Source organism: Amphibalanus amphitrite, unplaced genomic scaffold (genome assembly GCF_019059575.1).
Source record: "Amphibalanus amphitrite isolate SeventyFive unplaced genomic scaffold, NRLGWU_Aamphi_draft 000136F_arrow, whole genome shotgun sequence".
NCBI lineage: Eukaryota > Metazoa > Arthropoda > Thecostraca > Balanomorpha > Balanidae > Amphibalanus > Amphibalanus amphitrite.
Window position 1 is genome coordinate 543015 of NW_024881631.1, and position 20869 is coordinate 563883.

General features: G+C 57.5%; 1 protein-coding gene across 1 annotated transcript in view; it reads left to right on the top strand.

The window, feature by feature from the left end:
• Positions 1–2152: 2152 nt before the first annotated feature.
• The window catches only part of LOC122382286 (protein dachsous-like), a 59638-nt gene continuing 40921 nt past the window's right edge, over positions 2153–20869 (top strand). The window contains exons 1-2 of the mRNA XM_043367444.1: positions 2153–2291; positions 4702–6527. Coding sequence (XP_043223379.1) covers positions 4761–6527 — 1767 coding nt within the window. The 5' untranslated portion in view covers positions 2153–2291; positions 4702–4760. The remainder of the gene's footprint in view (positions 2292–4701; positions 6528–20869) is intronic.

Sequence of the window (20869 nt, forward strand, 5' to 3'; positions counted from 1 at the left end):
GTGCGGTGACGGTATCGAACAGGGCACTAAGGATGAACATACAGGTATGGATACAGGGGGCAACAGAAGCGCTTTGAAGGCGTCACTTTGACGCCTATTCAGCTAAACTCGAGCCATCGGCAGGCACTCGTGAGTGGGTGGCAAACAAGTCAGGGAAAATCAGCCCTCCGACGACTGAGTTACACCCGATTCATCTGTGACAGTACAGCCTCTAACGAGACGGGTCTACTCGGCACTGGACGCCGCTGAGGAGTCCGGTAATTATGTCCGTGTTTTTCATTGTCAGCCGGGCGGCGCGGTGGCCGGGGGAGCCGTGTGTGCGCGCGGCGCGGTGGCCGGGGGAGCCGTGTGCGCGCCGCGCGGCGGGTGTCGCAATGTGCCGGTGTCGGCCGTGTAGTGCGGCCCGATATCGAACAGCGCGCGGCGCGCCGAACACCGCGCCGCTCTGACAGACATCGCGCCGCCTTCATCTGCCGGCTATAAATCAAACGCCGACAGCGGCTTAGCTGCTGTTTATGGCGGCTGAAGCCGGCTGCAGGTGCCACCGGGAACGGGAAGTGGAGGAGACAGAGAGGAGACAAAAGGGGTGATAGGGAAGGGAGAGAACAGGCAGAGGCGGAGATAAGAGAAGACAGAGAAAAAGAGGGAAAAGAATATACACATAGTAGAGGTTGAGAGACCATTTTTTGACGAGACAAACAAACAAGTGACCTGCCGGCATAGCCGGCCACGGAGGAGACAGCTTACGTCGGGTGCTGAAGTCACCGCTAATAGCCATTGCATTCCAATCACCGATGGATCCCGGGGCTGGGATATGCCCCCTCCCAAAAAGTGTCCCGACCTGAAAGCTGCACTATCCGAGTTCTCCTCTTTCCCAATATCCATGTCCTTCCCTGATTGGTTCCGCTCTCCCCCTCCCCTCTCCTCCCCGGCGTTAGTTGCTCCGACCGGGCGGCCGAGATCCTGACGGCGGATAGAGGCGCTGCCGGCCACTTTACGGCCATTCGACTGTCGCCGCCAGTCTGATGAGTTTTTAAACGGTCGTACGGCCCGCCGGCTGTCAGGGACGCGCATCGCTGTCACGACGGACGGCCGGGCAGCGCGGCACGCCGCTCGCGCTGGCCGCTGAGCCCACTGAGCGCGAGGTCGGCACGCGCACATAGCGGGCTTCCGGACAGGTGGGTGAATTTGTCAGAGATGAATGACGAGTTGAGGAGTAGGGGAAGAGTTTTAAAAGTCCGAGGAAGGTGAGGTAAAATATCTGGGCCACTCTTACCGTCATAGATGAAACGTCCAAACAGTCCGGTGTGTTTTGGTCCATAGATGAGACCAAAACACACCGGCAGCATGATTGAAGGTGTCGTTGTTCAGTGCTACAGCGGCGGGACCCGTCCTTCTGGTGTAAAAACGACCATCCTTAGGGCGGGGACGTTGGACACTGTCCCTCTTAACACACGTGCATAAACGTCTCTCTGGAGAGAAACGTGCAAATTGCTAATTTCTGTACATAAACGTTAGAGACCGTCTCTCTGTGCAGCGTAAGGAGACGCGAGGGCCAGTCCCATGAATTGACGTGATGGTCAGTCCCTTCGAACGGACGTGAGGGGCTGATCCTCTGTAAGTATCGTGATGGGCCGCATCTCCTTACAGAGACGTGAGGGTCGTCCCTCGGTGCAAGCCCGAGGGTCTGCGGGTAAGAGTCCGTCGATCCAGCGTCCCTCCGAACAGAGACGTGAGGCGCCGTCCCTCTGAGCAGAGGCGCGAGGGGCGTCCTCGGCAGCGCGGCCCTCGAAGAACGGCGGCGCTCTGGGCGGTCGTTGGGCCAACTCAGCGCCGCCCGCTGCCCACCAGATAACTGAGTCTAATCATGCAAACTACGCAGGGACCGCACGGGCGCGCCCAGATACTGACCCATGGGGTGCGCCCGTCGGTCAGCCCCCATCTCTGATATGATCGCTGATCATCTCAAAAACGCACTAGTTTGCTAATAATAGGTCAACTCGTTCGGGCTCAACAAAGCCATCTCGCCTACCCTGACCGGCGTGCTGGCGCCGCCACTGCGCCTCGGCTGGCCTGCGGTCAGTGTATGCCGGACGGGGCCGACAGCTAGCGCCGCCTGTCGGTCAGGTGAGTAATCTGCGCGGCGCCGGCCGGCAGTCGGACCGAGACACTGGAGGTGGGTGGACTGCGCGCCCGTGCCGCCGATTCTGTGTGAGTGCCACCGCCGCGAGCGCCAGTGTGAGTGTGATTTTAGTGCAAAGGACACGGGGGATGAGACACGAGGAGTCCAGGTAAATACCAACACCCCGTGCAACTTCGTACTTTGTCCGAAAACTTGATTAGAGGACTGAATAGACCGTGCCGGCGGCCGGCGCCACTTAAACGAGTCTAACTACTTTCAATTTCGTAGGTTTTGTTCCTTAAAGATTGTCGGCAATCTCTTTCATCGTGGACGCAGGCATGCGTTCTGTATTTCCCCTTGTCTCCCACTCCCGCTTGCTCCCGGTCCACAGTCCAAGTCCATCCCTCGCCGAACGGCCTGAGCTCAGTGCCATGCCGATGGTAACCGTAACGCTATACAAAAATAAGCTTTATACAAGCAGCATTCAGGAGAGGGTCGAGTTGCGCCCGATGGTGCAGTCGGGCCAGAATCAGCCCGTTTTCCGTGTGCCGGCATGGCTGCGTGTCTGATACGAGTTTAATGACGAGCGCGGGGCAGGTTTCCTCGCGAGGCGGCCCATTATTTCCTTACTGGGAAGCCAATCTACGCATCAATCGGCGTCCAGTCGAAGACATGTGGCATGGCAGCGACCGGTGGAGGTTTCGGCCAGCTTATTCATGCAGCGAATCACAGAACCATCGCCTATTGCGGGACAGCTGACCCGCGTTCCAATGGCATCCACCCGTTGCACCTCCACACACATCGGTGAGACGGTGATAGAACGTATTCAGTTGGAATGTGCCAAGACGAAAACAACTCCGCTGACGCTAAGGCTACGTATTTTTCGGCCATTTAGGCATTTAGGAATCGTGCAACGTAACGTATCACGAACACACGAGGAAAGTAAAATCCAAACGAGGCGTGCACACAAGCCTGGTAAGTTGAAAGGCAAACAGACCATGAATCTATTCCTACACGAGTCAGCATACTGCAGTTGGTGAGAACGTCATATGTTAGACTGAAGACCATCTAAAGCGCCATTGTGGGTGACATTGGCATTGACATGCTGGCGACAAGATTAGAATCCTATGCAGGCTTTAACACCCGATGTCACACGGTGTCACGATCCTTCTTCCAGCAGTGAGCAGCACGTCCCGCAGAGGTCTTCCAACACGTTCGAAGCCCAACGTCATCACTCTCATCTCCAACAAAGCCAGCACCACCACCCCTGCCTCTATCGCCTTCAGAGCTCACCACTCCAGCCGCCGCTATCTTCAGAACTCGCTAGCATCATCACCATCACCAACAGCACCACCACCACGCCAGCCGCCGCCCGCCGCCGCCGTCGCCGCTGGAGCCGAAGGTGTGAACGGCCCGCCAATAACAATGGCCGTGCTGTTTTGCATATCACGGCGCGGATCGCCGGGCGCATCCGCCTGCCGTGGACCGGGCGGGGAGGGGTTCCTAGCGGACAGGGAAGGGGCTCGATGGACAGGGAGGGGTTCCCAGTGGACAGGGCAGGAATTTCTGACGGAGAAAGGAAGGGACTTCCTTGTGCCTTACATCCAAGTCTCATGATGCCAAAGATGCCGACACAAACTCAAGCACAAGCCCATCCCTGACGTGTGACGTATCTCTGGCCTTCGCCACCTTCGCCGTTGGGGGAATGGTCGGTGCGGATCTCCCTCTGCCTCCTGTTCCCTGTGGTATCCTCACCGCCAGTAGGCTCCTGACCGACCGACCAGCACGGGCCGCCGCCCATCTGACGCCGCCAGAAAGTGGCCTCGCAGCGCCGGCCGGCCGTCTCCGCGGGCCAGGGACGTGGGAATGCGAGACAATCGGCCAGCCTTTCCGCATGAGCCGCCCATCAGCACGGCGGCGCAGGTGTGCGAGGGTTTTGATTGATGCCATTAGTGAAGAATGAATGTCAAACACTCGACGGCTCGTCGGTCTGACAGGTGATAGGACCAGTTGTCAGAGCCTGGGGCGCTGAGGCACTTTCACATGAATGGCCCACTACATCTCCCTATGAAGGGTTATGTGCGTCACATTACCCTCCGCTGTAACACACGGCAGACGTTGCCGCGTCCTGTGCAGTTGGCTCGGTCGGGCCGGTGGTGGCGGCGCCGCTGACACGGGAGCCCGGCCGGCAGGGTGCGATCCGTGTCCGATGGGCCGCCGCCGCCGGCCCTATCGTGACTGGGGGGCGTGCAGCCCAGCGGCCGCCGACAGCCGCGCGCCTTTTTCTCGGGCGGATTTTCCTGCCGCCAACGCTGGCCGGTCGGTAAAAGTGGGCTGCATTTGGAGCGCCGTGGCCGCCCGAGCGTCGGTGGACGGCGCCCGCTCCGACTGTGGCTGAGGCGTACTGAGGCCGCGCTGCCCGCCAGCCGCGCCACGGTGCGTGCCAGCTCCGTGTGCAACGTGCATGACGTGTCCGAGACATTCTCCCCACCCATTGCCAGCGGCTGGCCGCTAACAGCCCTCTGAAATGACAGTACCGCGTACCACTCCGCCGTCTAACACATTTTCTCTTTCCACAGGGCCGGCGATGAATAATAAATGAGTGCGCTGAGCTGGCAGAGTGACGCCGCGTGCTGCCATGCTCGCCGCGCCGCCGGCGCTCCGGCGCGCCGCGCCCCTGCTGCTGGTCACACTGCTGGCGGCCGCCGCCGGCGCCGCTGCCGAGTACGTCAGCGAGTTTGACATAGCCGAGGGCGTGCCGGTGGGCACCAATGTGGGCTACATCGGCCGGACTACAGACGGGCGCGCGCGGCCGCCCGAGCCGCCCTACCTGATAGTGCCAGTGCCCGGCAGCGCTGTGGACGCTGACCTCAACATAGACGAGAACACGGGTCTGGTGCGCACGCGCGTCGTGCTCGACCGCGAGGTGCGCAGCTCGTACTCGCTAGTGGCGATCCCGCAGAGCGGCGAGAACATCCGAGTGGTGATCCGCGTCACGGACGAGAATGACAACGCGCCCACGTTCCCCGTGGAAACGATGGCGATCGAGTTTCCCGAGAACACGCCGCGCGATGTCAAACGGACGCTGTTCCCGGCGCGTGACCTCGACCTGGGCGTGTTCAACACGCAGCGATACAACATCGTCTCAGGTAACGTCAACGACGCGTTCCGTCTGTCGTCGCATCGCGAGCGCGACGGCGTGCTCTACCTCGACTTGCAGATCAACGGCTTCCTGGACCGCGAGACGACGGCCTTCTACAGTCTGGTGATTGAGGCGCTGGACGGCGGCTCGCCGCCGCTGCGGGGCTCCATGACGGTCAACATCACCATCCAGGACGTGAACGACAACCAGCCCATCTTCAACCAGTCGCGCTACTTCGCCACCATCCCGGAGAACGCCACCATCGGCAGCTCGGTGCTGCAGGTGTTCGCCACAGACACGGACAGCGCCGCCAACGGGCGCGTCACCTACTCCATCAACAGGAGGCAGAGCGACCACCAGAGCAACTTCAAGATCGACCCGAACTCGGGCGTCATCTCCGTGAACCGGCCGCTCGACTTCGAGTCGCGCCAGGTGCACGAGCTGGTGGTGGTGGCGCGCGACAACGGCGCTCAGCCGCTCGAGACCACCGCCTTCGTGTCCATCCGGGTCTCGGATGTTAACGACAACCTGCCCACCATCAACCTGATCTTCCTCAGTGAGGACGCGTCGCCGCGGATTGCCGAGGACGCTCAGCCGGGCGAGTTCGTGGCTCGCATCTCCGTCAACGACCCCGACACGAAGGAGGAGTACGACAACATTAGCGTCAACGTCACCCTATCCGGCGGCGACGGTCACTTCGGCCTGAAGACGCACGACAACATCATCTACCTGGTGATCGTGTCTCGGCCGCTGGACCGCGAGCTGAAGCCCAACTACACGTTGACTGTCCGCGCCACGGACCAGGGCACGCCGCCTCTGGTGGCCACGCGCTCCTTCGACCTGCTGGTTACAGATACCAACGACAACGCGCCGCGGTTCGAGAAGGCCGAGTACCACACGAGCGTGCTGGAGGTGGCCGACCCCGGCACCGAGGTGCTCCAGGTGACCGCGCTCGACAGCGACGAGGGCTCCAACTCGCGCGTGCACTACTCGCTGCTACCCGGCGAGGAGACGCACGCCGACTGGTTCGAGATTGACGAGAACACGGGCCTGATCACGACGCGGGCGCACATTGACTGTGAGACGGAGCCGGAGCCGCGGGTCACCGTGCTGGCCACGGACGGCGGCTCGCCGCCGCTCTCGGCCACGGCCGCCGTGCGCGTCACCATCGTCGACGTCAACGACAACGAGCCGGTGTTCGACCAGAGCTTCTACAACGTGTCCGTGGCCGAGGACCAGGCCGTCGGACACTGCATACTCAAGGTGAGTGGCTACGGCCGGACCCTCCCCGCACCCTCCAGACATGTATCGCTACTTTTACATCGCCGGCACAAATCAGACGTGTTTCTGGAAAGTTTGCAGTAATCATATGCGATGTGGTGTGATTTCCTGTACGATTGTCATAAGTTAAAATCGTGGAAGGTGTCGAAGAGTCGACTTTTCGAAACACGGCGATTCGTTTCAGACAGATCGCTAATCAATTGACAAGCAGTGATGCTCGACATTTTCCTTTAATTTCGTGATAGGTGCCCAAAAGAATGCATGATTTGTGAATGATTTCTGAATGCTTTAGATTCAAGATACCAAAATCGATGGCCTGCAAACGTTACGAGTCTATATCAACTTTTCATTGAAATCCAGCTATTTAAACGTCAGTTGGCACTGACAGTCGTAATGGTTACAAATGCATGCGACACACAGTGTTTGTGTATCTTGCGTTCACGTGATTTTAGCACAGCTCGCCTCAAATGGTCATGTGACCATGTTGAACATGACAAATAGAAGGCGTCTCACTGGGGGAACTTTCACTTGTGCACGGGCGATGACAGGCGGACCTCGTGTCGGCTGCACGGCGCGGCATCAATCGCCCGGCCTGCCCCGCCGATTGGCATGCGTGCTCCGTCGACATTGGTCCAACAGGCGGCTGACATTTCTTAGGTGCCTACTTGGCATGCCGGGCGCGGGCCGCGGAGCCGTCACGGGGCCGGCAGCTCGTCGGCAGCGGTCGGCCGGCCGCCGCCAGTTTCCCGGAATGTGCACGGCTCCATAAAACTGGCACGCCCTGATGGATTCGCGGCCGAGCTCCGGACGGCCGGTCGGCACGCTATGTCAGCCGGGCCGGCCGGCCGGGCCGCTCTGACGTCTGTGCCGACCAGCGGGCCCACACCCGGGACCTGCGACTGGTTTGGAGGTGTCAGTGGCACACTGGCACCTGTCACAGCATTGGCCGCCGCCCCGCCCGTCGGCCCGGCTGAGTTGTGCGTGTTGGCGTCCCTCCGGGCTCTCGGTCCGCTCCGCCGTCCGCCGGCCACATTCCAAAATGGCGGCGGACGGCGCGGCAAACAGCCGTCGGTCGGCGCGCTAAAAACACGGGGAGCCCGGCCGGCCGCGGACCGCCACGTGTGTTGGGACACCGCAGAGCCTGTGGGACGGACGGTGTCGCGCGCCGGACCCTGGAGCGCGCCGCGCGCCGCCGTCAATCCGGCCAGGTCAATCGAGCGATTGTTTTCCGGCGGGCATTCGAGCCAGAAAATTGAATTTAATAGTGCGGCGCTGACCGGCTCCAAGGCCGTCATGGCGGCGCTGGAGGGCCGAGGGGCAGGACGACGGTCGGCCGCGCCCGCCCGCCCTCTCTCTGTCTCTCCCTCCCTCTCCGTGGACGCGCAGCCCGGGGCAGCGAGAGCAGGCCGCGCAGCCGCCACCCTCCGCCGAACGGCTGCGGGCGAGCCGCGACTGCACGTCCGCGCTGACGTGTCCGAGCCTTTACGGCCGCCGGTAACAAAGGCGGCCAGTCGATATCCTTATTCACACCTTCTGGGAAGGACAAGTTTGGCGCGCTCAAAGTGGCCTCTGTCAGTCGTCGTCCCTGGGTGAGAACTTGATCCCATTATCGGCTCCGGGCGCGGCTCCCGGTTTGGTGGGCGGCTGCCGGCGGCGGTCCGGCCGGCCGGCCGCGCCGCCGACTGACCGGTGGCGTGACCACACCAGACCGCGCCACTCTCAGATCACCTGGATCGATGCTAATTTTCCGGCTACAGAGATAGGGCCGGCCGGCCGGGACGAGCCGCGCTCGGCCGCCGCGGCGTTGTCTCACGAACATATCAGCCAAACTCTTCCAGAAGCACGCCAGCCGAGCCGGCCGGGGGCGACCAGGGCCTTCTGCGCGGCACATATGCCTCAATAGGCGCCTCATAACGCGGCAGCCGCCAAACGCATTACACCGCCGCACCGGTGTACCTATATGGCGACACTTCTAACCTATCTGATCCGGTGATTACTTTATCGCCGAGATCTCAGCTGAATCCTACACCTGCGTCACCGGCCGCCTTGCTGAGATTTTTCGGTGTCGCCGCTTCTAATGCTCGTGTCGCGCGCCTTAGCAGTGTCTCGGTAAATATAGGGGAGAGTGGGGTGGGTTGTATCAGTTTTTACTCCGAGACCCATAACCTCGTAACTATCCGTGATAAACTCATTATTTCCATACTATCTCCTTCCTTGATTCTTCTGCTTTTTTGTGCAAAGTAACTTTTCCTCTACCTCTACTAGTTTTTCTTCTACGGTCGGCCGAATAGAACAATGTTTTTGATACAACTTGCGCCATGGCTTGGGTGAGTTGTATCACATGGTGGGGTAATTTGTATCACTAGGTATTTCACGTTTCAGGGAGTGTGCTTGCTACTGGTTTTGAGCATAACAACAACACTAAATGTGGTTGATACAATGTATATGCTCAAAGGCTTCACTTTTATTAGACCAAACTTAGGTCAATGCAATCCGAACGAAACATCGAAACGAACGAAACATCAACAGACTAGACGCAAAAGTGGCCCGTTAAGAGCAAAGAAGCCAACACATTGTGCCAAAATGGAACGAGTATTGACTAGCTACCTACAAACGCGAGCCAGGGCTTAGCTTTCTCGATCAAAAGCAACATACCCATACATACATACATGTTACAACATACCCCACCCGGCTCTGATACAACATGTACCTCGCCGCCATCTTGGAAAAAACATCCTCGTGCTCAAAACCAGCGGACAGCTGGAGAAATCCATTTTCACTCACGCAGCCTTAGAACCTACCCTCACCACCGCTACGGAGATCTTTCAAATTCGTGCACATCTAAATGTCTTAAACACACATTTTCTTGCAACTTATTTTTTTAGAATGACATTAAAAAAACATAAAATCGGCTCTCACTTCGAGACGCGTCCACCCAGCCACACGACAGAACAGGGAAAGATGGCGCCCGGAAAACCTCGTCGGCTGGTCGTGTCACGAGCGCCATCAATTGGATAAGTTTGGCACAATTCGCCCTGATACAACTTGGACATGATACAACTCTCCCCGCTCTCCCCTACGGTGCACAGAGAGCGGAGCCACCGCTCCGTGGGAACAAGTCCACGGCGCGGCTGCACCGTACACTCCGAAATCCAGCTGCTCTCACAGAGCCCTGCACAGCTAAACTGACAGGCTATGAAGTTCTTTGTAATAGAGCGATCAGGTGGCCGGCTTTTGTCAGGTCGGTCCGGTGCCGGGTAAGCCGGTGCTCGGCGCTGCCACGCTCGGCTGGGCCCCATGGGAACCGTGTCTCGCTGTCCGCTCCCAGCCGACTGTCCCCGCCGTGCCGGACCCGCGCACCGCACGGCGACGACAGCCTTTTTCTCGGCCGGCAGTTTTCCTACGGATGACTGGGAACAAACCGGCTGGGGCATTCCACGTCAAATCGAACAAAAATCGGCTGTTTTGCACCTTACCATCAGCGATTTCATTATAAATTTGTGAGCGAGTTCCTGTGTCGCTCCGAACATTACATTGATGTTTTTTGCGCATTCTGACCACAGGTCTTCTAAATATAGGGCATCGAATTTTTACAAAATGTTGCATCTTTATATTTTTGAACGACCATAACTTTGGTTGTACTTGTTTGATTTGAATGAAATAAACCTTATTGTTTAGGTAATTTCTTAAGCATTTGTTTAGAATTACACCTACTTAAATACATGACCTTGAAATTTGCTTAACTCTGTTCTTAAGCACAAAAATTGAAATAGCAAAAAACACGTCACCTTCGATTTGGCTAATTTTCATATATTTTATTGCCTACCATATTCTTAACAACCTGTGAAAAAATTAGAGTGGGCCATTCATAAGTTTTGAAGAAAATGGCACATATGCAAACGTATGTTAGCACGCGCAGTGGAGGCGGAAGAGTGACTTTCGACCCACCCCTCCTGTTTTTCGCCAATATCTCATAGTATTAATGCGAAATTAATTATGGCTATATGTCCAAAATTGAATTGCACATCTCATCGTGCAAGCAAGAAGAAAATCGGTTCACAACTGGTCTAGTAATAGCGGTGTAAAGTGAACATCCTGTCGCCGCGGCGACGCGGCGACTCGGCAGCCGGCGCGGACCGCTAGCCGCCGCCTGAATTGTAGACTGTGCCGGGACGGAACGGAACGGTTCCGTCTTTACATCGCGCTCCTTACCGCTGATTACGTTCGATTCGCGTCAAATTTTGTGAGAAGTCTATGAAATGTACAGGCAATCTTATGGTGTAAGAGTTTTGAAAATCGATTGGTAAACAATTGAAATATGAACGTGTAAACACAAAATTGTGATTGCTGCGTTTCCCGCGTCGGCCGATCCCGCCTCAGCCGGCAACATGTTACTCTTAGCAGGTCTCTAACTGCCATATTTATTATTGGATTAACTAGAAATCCCCCTACATACTCAAAAATGTATATTCTTTCGTAAAGTGAAGATAAAAAGACGTGAAGATATCGTTGCGTGATAATGTTTTCGTTGAATTTTTGCTTCATGATGCATTTCCACACGGCTCAAAATTCACCGCAAAATACCGTTTGCCTGAGACACTTTTACTATGGAACTTGAATGCTTGACTACGATGACTATGTATTTCCATTCTCGCAGAGTTTGGGATATCACTAATCAGCAATCATTCATTTCAGAAAGTGTACACAAGCAAGCATGTCTTGACTCTGTCTTTCAAGGTCACGCGCGGTTGCGTGATGTTGATGCATGAAAACGGCGTTTGCCGCGAAAGTTATGAATGGCCCACTCCAATTTTTTCACAGGTGGTTAGGAACATTGTGACGGACATAATATGTAAAAATTACCCGAATCGAAGGTGACGTGTTTTTTGCTATTTAAAATTTTTTGTTTTAATTCAAGGTCAAATGCATTTCAAGGTCACTTCAATTTAATTTTATAATTAAAAATCAAAGCCATATCAATTGCCTACAAGACCCTGTTAATATCATTTTGATACCAGAAAAGGAACCAGAGTTATAGACATTTAAAAAATTGATGTGTGGCATTTTTTGCTATATTCGATGACCTATATGTCAGCGATACTTTATCAAATTTCGAAAATATTATACGTAACTCAGTTTTGAACCATCCCCAGTCTGCCTACAAATTTTCAGAAAAATCGAAGGGGATGACGGATTTCGGTGTTTGATTTGACGTGGAATGCCCCGGCTGCTCTGCGTCCATAAACCGCTACTCTCTGCCAGTGCCGACAGTAGCATCCCGCGGGGCGCCGCGGTCACCTGCGCCATGTTTGTTAAATTCGTGATCACATGCGCCGTCTTCGTCTAGTCTGCGGTAACATGCGCCGAGTTCATCTAGTCTGCGGTCACCTGCGCTGTCTCCGTCTGCGGTAACCCGCGTCATGTTTGTCCAGTTCGTGGTCACCCGCATAATTTTTACTCAATTTATAATCACCAGCGCCATGATGTCCACTGTCTACTGTCAACGGAGTCGTGTTTGCCCAGTCCGCGGCCGCTCGGGTATGTTTTTCCGGCTGGGTGCGGCGCCGCGCAGAGGGGCGTCGGTGGCCATTTTTGTCCGACCGCGGCGTGCCCTCGCCCTCCGGCGGGCTCCACCAGTGATCACTGACGACGCCCGCTCCCTGGCCGCCGGCCACTCGGTCTCCAGACACCACAATTAGCTCTCTTTGTGGGAGCACGGCCCGGCGGCGGGAGCGCACAAACACAGGAAGGAAAGCCGGCTCAAATATACCTACCTCCTAATTATTCATCGGACCCGTCTGATTGCTCCGTGACGCGATACGAAACGGCAGCGTCCGCTGAGCGCCGCTGTCACTGGCCGAGCCGAGACCGGCGCTGGACGACGACCCCTGAGCAGGCGGAGCAGCTCGCTGCTGCTCCCACCGGGCGCCGCGCCGGTCGGCCACCGAGGGGCCGCCGGGCCGCGGACGCACCACGCTGCGATTACGGCCCCGGTCGGGCCGGGGGTCGGTGTTTTTTGCCGGCTGCGGGCGGGCCGAGCCGGGGGTTATTACAGAGTGTGGGTCTAGTCGGGACGGTGGGGGCCGCGCGCACCTGCCGCCGGGCCGGCCTCCTCCCGCCCTCTCCCGGCCTCCTCCCGCCGTCTCCTCCTTCGCCTCCTCTTCCCCCGGCGCCGAGGGACGGCCGGCTGAAAAATCGCCAATTTATGCCGGTCGGCCGGCCAGTAAAACACAGTGTCGGCCGCGCCGGCCCGCGGACGGCGCTGGACAGCCAGAGGTAGGATCAGGGCCGGCGCAGCAGCCTCTAACGGTGTGCGCCAGCGGACGACCGGGGCGCGAGCGACATAGGAGAGAGAGGGAGAGAAAAAGAGTGAAGGAAGATAAGAGAGGCAAATGGAGACGGAGAGGTGAAAGAGGGAAACAGGAGAGGAAGGTTATGGAGTGGGCTCATAAGAAACGATGACATGAGCAGCAGCTCTCGGAGCTCTCGATTTCTTGGACATTAGCCAAAAATGCCTCATTTCCTATTGCTAGCTGTTATGGAGCTCCCACAAGAGCCCTTGTGCGTGGCGCTTCCTGAGGCAGGCGCTTCTCAGTGCCGGCCGCTGGGTCACCGTTCCGCCGCCTCCCTTCTGAGACCGTCCCGCCGGTCGGTCGGCTCTCGGTTCCGTCTCAACGCCGGGTCTCCGTGGGGAAGCGGGTCAGCGCGGCAATAAACTGGGCCCGGAACAAATCGACTGCCAGATTCCGACCGGTGCGTGGCGGCGCCGCGCGCTATGGGCCGACACGATCCCGCCCGGGTTCCGGCCCCGGCCCGGGAGGCTAAGGAGTCCGGAGACTGACCCGGAGTCCAGGAGGCTGACCCGGAGTCTGGAGGCTGACCCGGAGTAAGGAGACTCTGACCAGGAGTCCGACACACCTGACACGCCCGAGTAAAGGTTGTATTTTTATCAGTGATCCGCGGAGAGCCACCGAGGACAGCGGTGGACTTCATCACGTCAGACCGCGCCTTTGACAGTGGTCGGTACTGGTGGGGGCAGGCAGCTGGCCACTGGCCGTCACGACTCAGCTTGTGCGGCGGTCCTCGCCGGTCAGAAGCGGACGTTCCTGGCTCGGCTCCGGCGACTGTGCGTGTCTCACGAAAGGCCTTGACGAGGCGGGGCTCTCAGAACCCGCGTGCAGACAGAGATGGGAAGCCCATGGTGTTCTGTTCTCTGAGCGTTGTGCACGTTCCCGGAGGAATAGGACTCGGTCGCGGTGTCACCCGCGGTCACAGAGCCGCCGCTGTGCCGAGCCTCGTCAGAATGTCGTCTTCACGCCGACTTTTCAGGCTGAATTAGTTTTAATAGCTCGTAAAGACGCCGTCTCGGTGCACCTGGGCCGTTTACGAGTCGCCGTGGAATGCCGCCCGCGCTGAGGCGACATGCACGTCCGCCGCCCTCCCGTCCACCTCACGTGCAGAACCCGCGTTGGACGCGGTCGGCTCGGCTCCACATAACGACCCTTTCATTGCCTGTCGGTGAGTTTGTCGGGATGCGCCAGACAATAGCAGAATTCCAACGACAGCCAATGACATATTATTTAGCCATTTGGAACAGATAAATCTGCAGACGCTGATGGTGCACCCAAGCATTAGCGCTTTTTACTGTGCGACTTTGCTATGGCTGATTTGCGCGGCGCGATGCGCGCCCGGCGGCTGATGGGCTTCTGGTGTTGGGCGAGCCCCTTGTTTGTTGGCGCAGAGTGGAGATGCCGCCGGCCCGACTGATCCGAGGCTGATCCCCGCGGCTCCCGCCGGGACAGCGGCCGCCGCTGCAGCCGCACCGCTGCTCCTCACACATGTATAGACATTCGACAGATATTTTGTGTCGGGAGGGGCCACATAGCGAGCTCTCCTCATTTGGACGTTCATTTGACATTTCAAACGGATATCACAGAGCTCAAGTGAACTTCACTGAACCAATATATTTTAATGCTCAACATTCACAGAACATGTTCTGTGCTATAATTGCCCCAAATTATTGCACTTTTGTGTTCTAGCACAGGCCTGGTCACCTTGAAAGCTGGCATTGACAATAACCATGAATTTTAATCGGTTTCTTTCGGTATGATTTCGATATGCTATCAGGGGCTGTCAGCCAGCGGCCGTCGCAGTGGTTTTCCTCCTCGTGTTTTCATTTTTATCCATCGGGCCGGCGATTAATAAAAAAACCCGCCAGCACTGTGTAAGGGACCCGCGACAGGTTTTTGCACAAATGCATACACATGTGAGTCAGGTACTCGAGTCGCAATGTTCGCCGCCGCTCACCGTCGAATGAAGCTTTCTATAAGGAAGACGTTTTACGTATGATGAATAACGTTTCATTTGGAAACAATGATTTGATGCGTAATGCTGCCAACGCCTACATCATTTGTCATATTATTTTGTTGAACAAGTATGCCCATACCTCACCAGTAAAATTTTCAATCAAATCCTTTCAGTAGGGACATTTTCATGAAGGAATGCCACTGAACTGTTGAACTGATTAAATCCATTTTCTGACTGAATCAGCGAAAAATAACCCCCTCAGCGATCTCGGTGAATCACCGTTCGTGATCCTTTGTTCTGTCTCTGTTCCCCGGACGATTGGCTAAAGCCACCCTGCCAGTGGATTCACTCAGCTCCCGACCGGCGCGGTGGCTACGTCATACGACCAGTGGTCGCAGCAATCCGAACACTGTGACTACGGCCGCCCGATCCGTGACTAATGCGCCGTATAGAAACTCTCGGAATACCTGCCGCACGCGCCGGTGCACGTCCACAGGTTGCGTGTATACGCGGGGGTGCGCCCGCTCATACCAAACACGTGGACTCATGAGGATAGCCAATGGTCTTTTGATGCCCTGGTATTACTGCTACCATTCGTTCTTATTACCTTCGTTCTTTTGACTTGTGAGCTCATGCGATTGTGCCCTGGTGAATGTTTGCCGTCCCTAATATAAAAATAATGTTATACAAATGACGGGCCAGGAGAAAATTACTCAGAGGTTTCACCAGTGATTATCGTCATCGCGTTGGAATGCATGCAGCTCACTGCAGCAGCATCATTCGTCCCTTCCGTCTTCGTCAGCCACAGACAAGCCAGGGTGCTCTGCAGAACAAACTTCGAAACAGGGTGGATGAATATCGCCATTCGGCTCAGATAGTTTCAAGACAGTTGTGGCATGCTGTGTGCTGTGCACTAACAGGATAACCCAACCGTTTCTGTTCAACAAAATTACGGCAGCTTGTTGCATAAATTTATGCAGACAACGTTTGCTAACCTAAGTAACAAAACGTGTCCTTGCAAATTGCAATTCGGTAGCTTTAACCTGCGCTTCCTGATATAAAAAACCACGAAGTGTGGATTTTGTCCTGGAACTGTCACCATTGCTCCCGGTCAGTCAATCCAATCTGGTCGTGCTTTCATCCGACACAATGCAGACATGAAGAAATAGATCAATGATTTGCGCCGGTACACAGAACAACCGTGCCGTGCCTCACGCTATCTTCCCAGGAATCTGGATGCATTGTCCCTGCTCGTTTTTAAAGGTCACTGTGGTCGCTGTTTTCGAGTCGGTTGCGACATGCAGCGACTGCTTCACCCGCATTGTTCTATGGGTCAGTGTGTACGCGGGGTGATGGCAAATCACTCTTGAGATCACATCAAAGCACATCCGTTTTCGGTCGCCGCTGTGAGGTGAGGCGGCGCTGAGCGGGAGTCGGGCGGCCCGCCCCCGGCCGACCTGCCGGACGCTGCACTGCACCATCCATCATCGGCCGGCCTGCAGACGGCCCCGTGTCGGCGGCCAGGTCAGCCGAGGTCGCCGCTCAGCTGGCCGCGCCGCTGCCGTCCAGCCGCGCTTCTTTGTGAACAGAATGGAATGCAATAGCCGCTGGTGGTACAGCCTCGGCGCGCGGCCGTACAGCCGCGAACACGCCGCGCCGACACGGAGCGCCGTGTGTAACGGCGGCCGAGGGCGGCCGAGGGCGCTCACTGACAGGTGATCTCGGCTGTCAGGGGCGGCTGTTTAGCCGGGGCGGCTGTGGGCCGGCGGTGTGCGCGGCCGGGGCTCCCCGGTCCCGGCGGTGTGCGCGGCCGGGGCTCCCCGGTGCCGGCGGTGTGCGCGGCCGGGGCTCCCCGGTGCCGGCGACCTAGTCAGGAATGTCGCCCGACAGCCGACACCGCGGGACGTGCCGCTCTCAGACTGGACCGGGCCGGACCGCACCGACCAAGAGCATTTCACGAATGCCGCGCTGATGCCTCTTCCGTATTTAGAATACGGTCCGACCGGGCCAGCCGCGTCGCCGTGGTTTAGGTGGCAGGTCCAACGCAAGGCGTTGTAGATTAAATAAAAACATGGAATTTATCTAAGTGTGCTGCAATTTCCACTAAAGAATCAAAACTATTCATAACCTAAGTAAGTTCTATGGTAATACACCGACATTACAACCCTTCGTTGTAATGTCTGCGCCAATCGTCGCACTAAATCGCTGGAACTAGGCCTCAGCTGAAGACGGCGAGAGGCACTTTTATAGCGGTCGGGGCACTAGCCAGGTGTGTAAGGTAGGCCGCGGCCGGCCGAGTTTCGAGGAGACCGCAGTTGCAACGCTGCCGCTCACCAACTCACGATCCGTCCAATCGCTGCAGAGCAGAAAGAACCTCTATCCAGAAGAAAATAAAATACCGGACAGCATAACGCCAAATCCGCCGAGTGTTGCCAAAAAATGACACCCCACGAAACGTTTTAGCGCAATAAAGTCTATCATTCGATGGTACGGCTTGCCAGGTGTTCAATGAACAATTCAATGAAATTGTTAACGATCGCCTGAGCGAACGTCACGGTTCCATAACTGATTAAGACGTAATGCCGTCACCATGGCGTAAAAAGGCACTGCCTTACGTGCAGCGCTATTTTAAATAAAAGGCAACGAAATAAACATTTTTGGCAGGTCGCTAACGGCAAATGATATCTTACCGTCTACTGGAGTTCCAACAACAACCTTTGCTCATTTACGCCGAGCTTTCGACGAATGAAATATACCTACTTGTAGCTTCTTAACAACGAAGTCGAATAATATGACAGCGAAACCGACAGAGTGTCAGTTGGACCAGAAAAATAAAACGGTTAGCAACTTGCTATTATTGGGCAGGGTAAATCTCAGTTTACTGAAAAAAGGGTCCGTTGAATGGTGCCGGCTGCTCTGTGCCCCCGTCGATCGTCCGACCAGAGCCCGGAGCTTGCTGTCCGCCGGCCATGCCCTGCCAACGGTCGGCTCCACACCACAATGAGCTCGTCTGCCGTGCTCAGCACACATTGTGGGCCTCAGATCGGGCCGGCGCCGCGTGGGGAGAGCGTCCCGCGGCCGGCTAGTCGGCCGGCACGGCGCGCCACGCCCCCCGGTGATCTATGGTCCATTGGGGCCCGGTCACCGCGCGCCGGCCTGGAGGGACGATACGGTACCGCCGCGCGCCGGCCTGGAGGGACGACACGGTACCGCCGCGCGCCGGCCTGGAGGGACGACACGGTACCGCCGCGCGCCGGCCCGGAGGAGGGCGTGGGCTCCGAGAGTGTAGGACGACAGGGCACCGTCTCATCACCGCTAACCACACCGCCAGCTGAGACTCGCAATGCTGGGTGCACCGTTTGACTGCAGTCTTGGTAGTGGTGTTAGTGTCTTGTGTTGGACTGGAGTCTCTAATAGGGCGATAACGGCCTATCCAGCGTAGCCGTGAACTTGCTCGTGATCACACTACCTAGCTCGTTCAGAGCGATCCCTCAAACTCGGCACGATTAGTGACCACTGTCGCCGGATATGTTGGTGAACCGCCGTCGCGTGGCCCCGCTCGTAGGTCGGGGTTCGGCCGGCCCCGCTCTGGCGCCGGGCGGTGCTGCGTGCCGCCCGGAGCTGGGCCTGCCCTCGGTCCCCGCGGAGCAGTGACCGTGGTAACTGTAACGGGGCGCCGGCCGGCCGCGTCCAATGCCGGGGCACGGCGGCGCTCGCTGCCCGCCGGCCGCCGCTGCGCGCCGTACAAATCCAATATGCCGGCTGACGGCCAAACGGATAGCGTTCCGTGACCGGGCCGGACCGACCGGCGAGGGCGCCAATTAGATCGTGATCCGGCCCGCCGCCGGCCCGGCAGAGATGGACGGCGGCGGGCTGAGAGGTGCCGGGTCCCCGCCGGGCGCACGGCGACCACTCCACGGCCCGGAGAGGAGCCCGCCGGGCGCACCGCGACCACTCCACGTCCGGAGAGGTGCTGGGTCCCCGCCGGGCGCACCGGGATACCCAGGTCACTCTACTACCCGCTCCGGCGCGTGACAGACCGACGCGTGGCGACCTCACTTCGACCTCACTTCAGAGCGGCCGAACGGGCTAGCTGGTTCGTTTCATTTTGGTCAGCTCTACATAAGTGTTTCAACCATCGATCCATCGAACCATCGATCATTTGCACACAGATGCAGTTTTGCTGGCGTATTTGCAGTTGCAGGTAATAATCAGCAAACGATGCAGTCCGATGACGGTATTTTTAACTGCCCTCGTATCAATCCAGTTTTAAAATCGTGCAGACAGACAACATGAAGTGCCATTGTACACAATCAGTTTTGTGCCTTTGCACTTCGTGGTGACAATGGCATGTGGGCAGTAAACCGTGGGGTGTCACAAATGACAACATAATAACAAACGAAAGAGGAAGTGGCGCTACAAAATGCCAGTTTATCCGGCCATTTACGACTCTTGTCCCATTGTTCCTCAGAGCCTGTACCATTCTGCTGCTGCAGCTGACAGTGACCCGCGCCCGGCCAGCCACAAATCGTTCTGGGAACGACACTTTCCGGGATGAATTGGGCTGAGTTTGTGTCAGGGCTCTGTGGTTACCGGGTTGAGCTGGTCTAGATGCGAGCTTCAACCCGCACTATGTACAGCTTATGACGCGAAGCAGTTCCGTGCGATGACCAGACCAGGCCTCGGCTGCATTTGGGCCTCCGCTACTCTCATGGGCGACTCACACGGAATACGGCAGAGTTCAGATAGACTTCCCCCGTCAGCACCATCTTGTAACTGGCTAGCGTTGTCGGCGGACTGCTGTCGACAATGCATGTGGGACCATGTCACGGCTGTGTTTAACAGCAGATGAGCACGCGAGGTGTACGAGATTCACAGACAGGCATCTAGAGACTGATGTGTCATGTGATGTCGCAGCCGGTAAGTAAGACGTGACATATCTCTTCTATTGTTGAGCCGGCCCCCAGAGGGGCAGCTGGATGCAGTGCGGAACAAGCCAATTAATCAGACACAGCTGCGGTGAATGGCGCCGTCTTTTTTGACCGGCCAGCTCTGCAGAGCACGCCGGGAATGTCAAAGCGCGTGTCTGAGCGCACAGTGGAGACGGATCTGTCTTCATTTGACGCTCGGCCGTCCCGTTTTGTTGCTCTGATGACGCACAGAAAGGCCCGCTCCGCCGTGCTCGGTCGGACGCGCTGCACCGCGGCCGGCGCAGGCGCGGTGACGGGCCGCGGCGGGGAGCCGTGTGCTCAGATCCCAATCGGGCCGCATTACACGGCGCCGGCCACGATTTGCGTGTCCTTGGCGCGGCCGCGCCGCTGCCGCACACACCGGCTCGGCCAGGAGCGTCCGCCGCCGACGGGCCTGGCTGCCGCCGCTGCAGTTTTTGCACCTGTCCGCGGAAAGCGATGGTGCGAGGAGCGCACCGGTGAGTGGCTCCCGCTTTTAGAGCTTAAGTCGGCAAAGAAGCCCGACTCGCTCCGCGAGGTCCATGCGAGACTGATAGTGAGAGTGGCGCACCGGCGGGATGATAGAGCAGCCGTCACTGCCGCTGATCCCTCGACAAACAGGGCTTTCACGGCGCCGTCAGATAAGACCAGCCCCCGACAGACGGCGACGAAAAATGAGGTGGCGTAACACCCAGCAAGACATGCATGACAACGCCGATAAGGTGCTAATAATTGACGCATTTTTCGATATTAATCTCGTCTATACATACATGGGTGACGTTACACTCCATCGAAGCTGGGGACGGCAATCGTTCCCTGTAACAAGCACGCCGTGCCGAGCCGGCTGATAACCATCAAACAATGTGCAGGCCGTGCCCGTCGTGCCGCGGACACTTCCTCGCGGTCCGTGATCGGCCGCTGTCCGTGTCTCCGGGCTCCGAGCGGCGAGGGGCCAGCTCTGCGGACCGCCGGTGCAGCGGCCGACCACCTGACAGCGCCGCCCGCGGGCCCGCCGAGGTGCGACATCAAGCCGTCGCCAGCCGCGGCCGCGCCCGGCCGCCCGCCGCG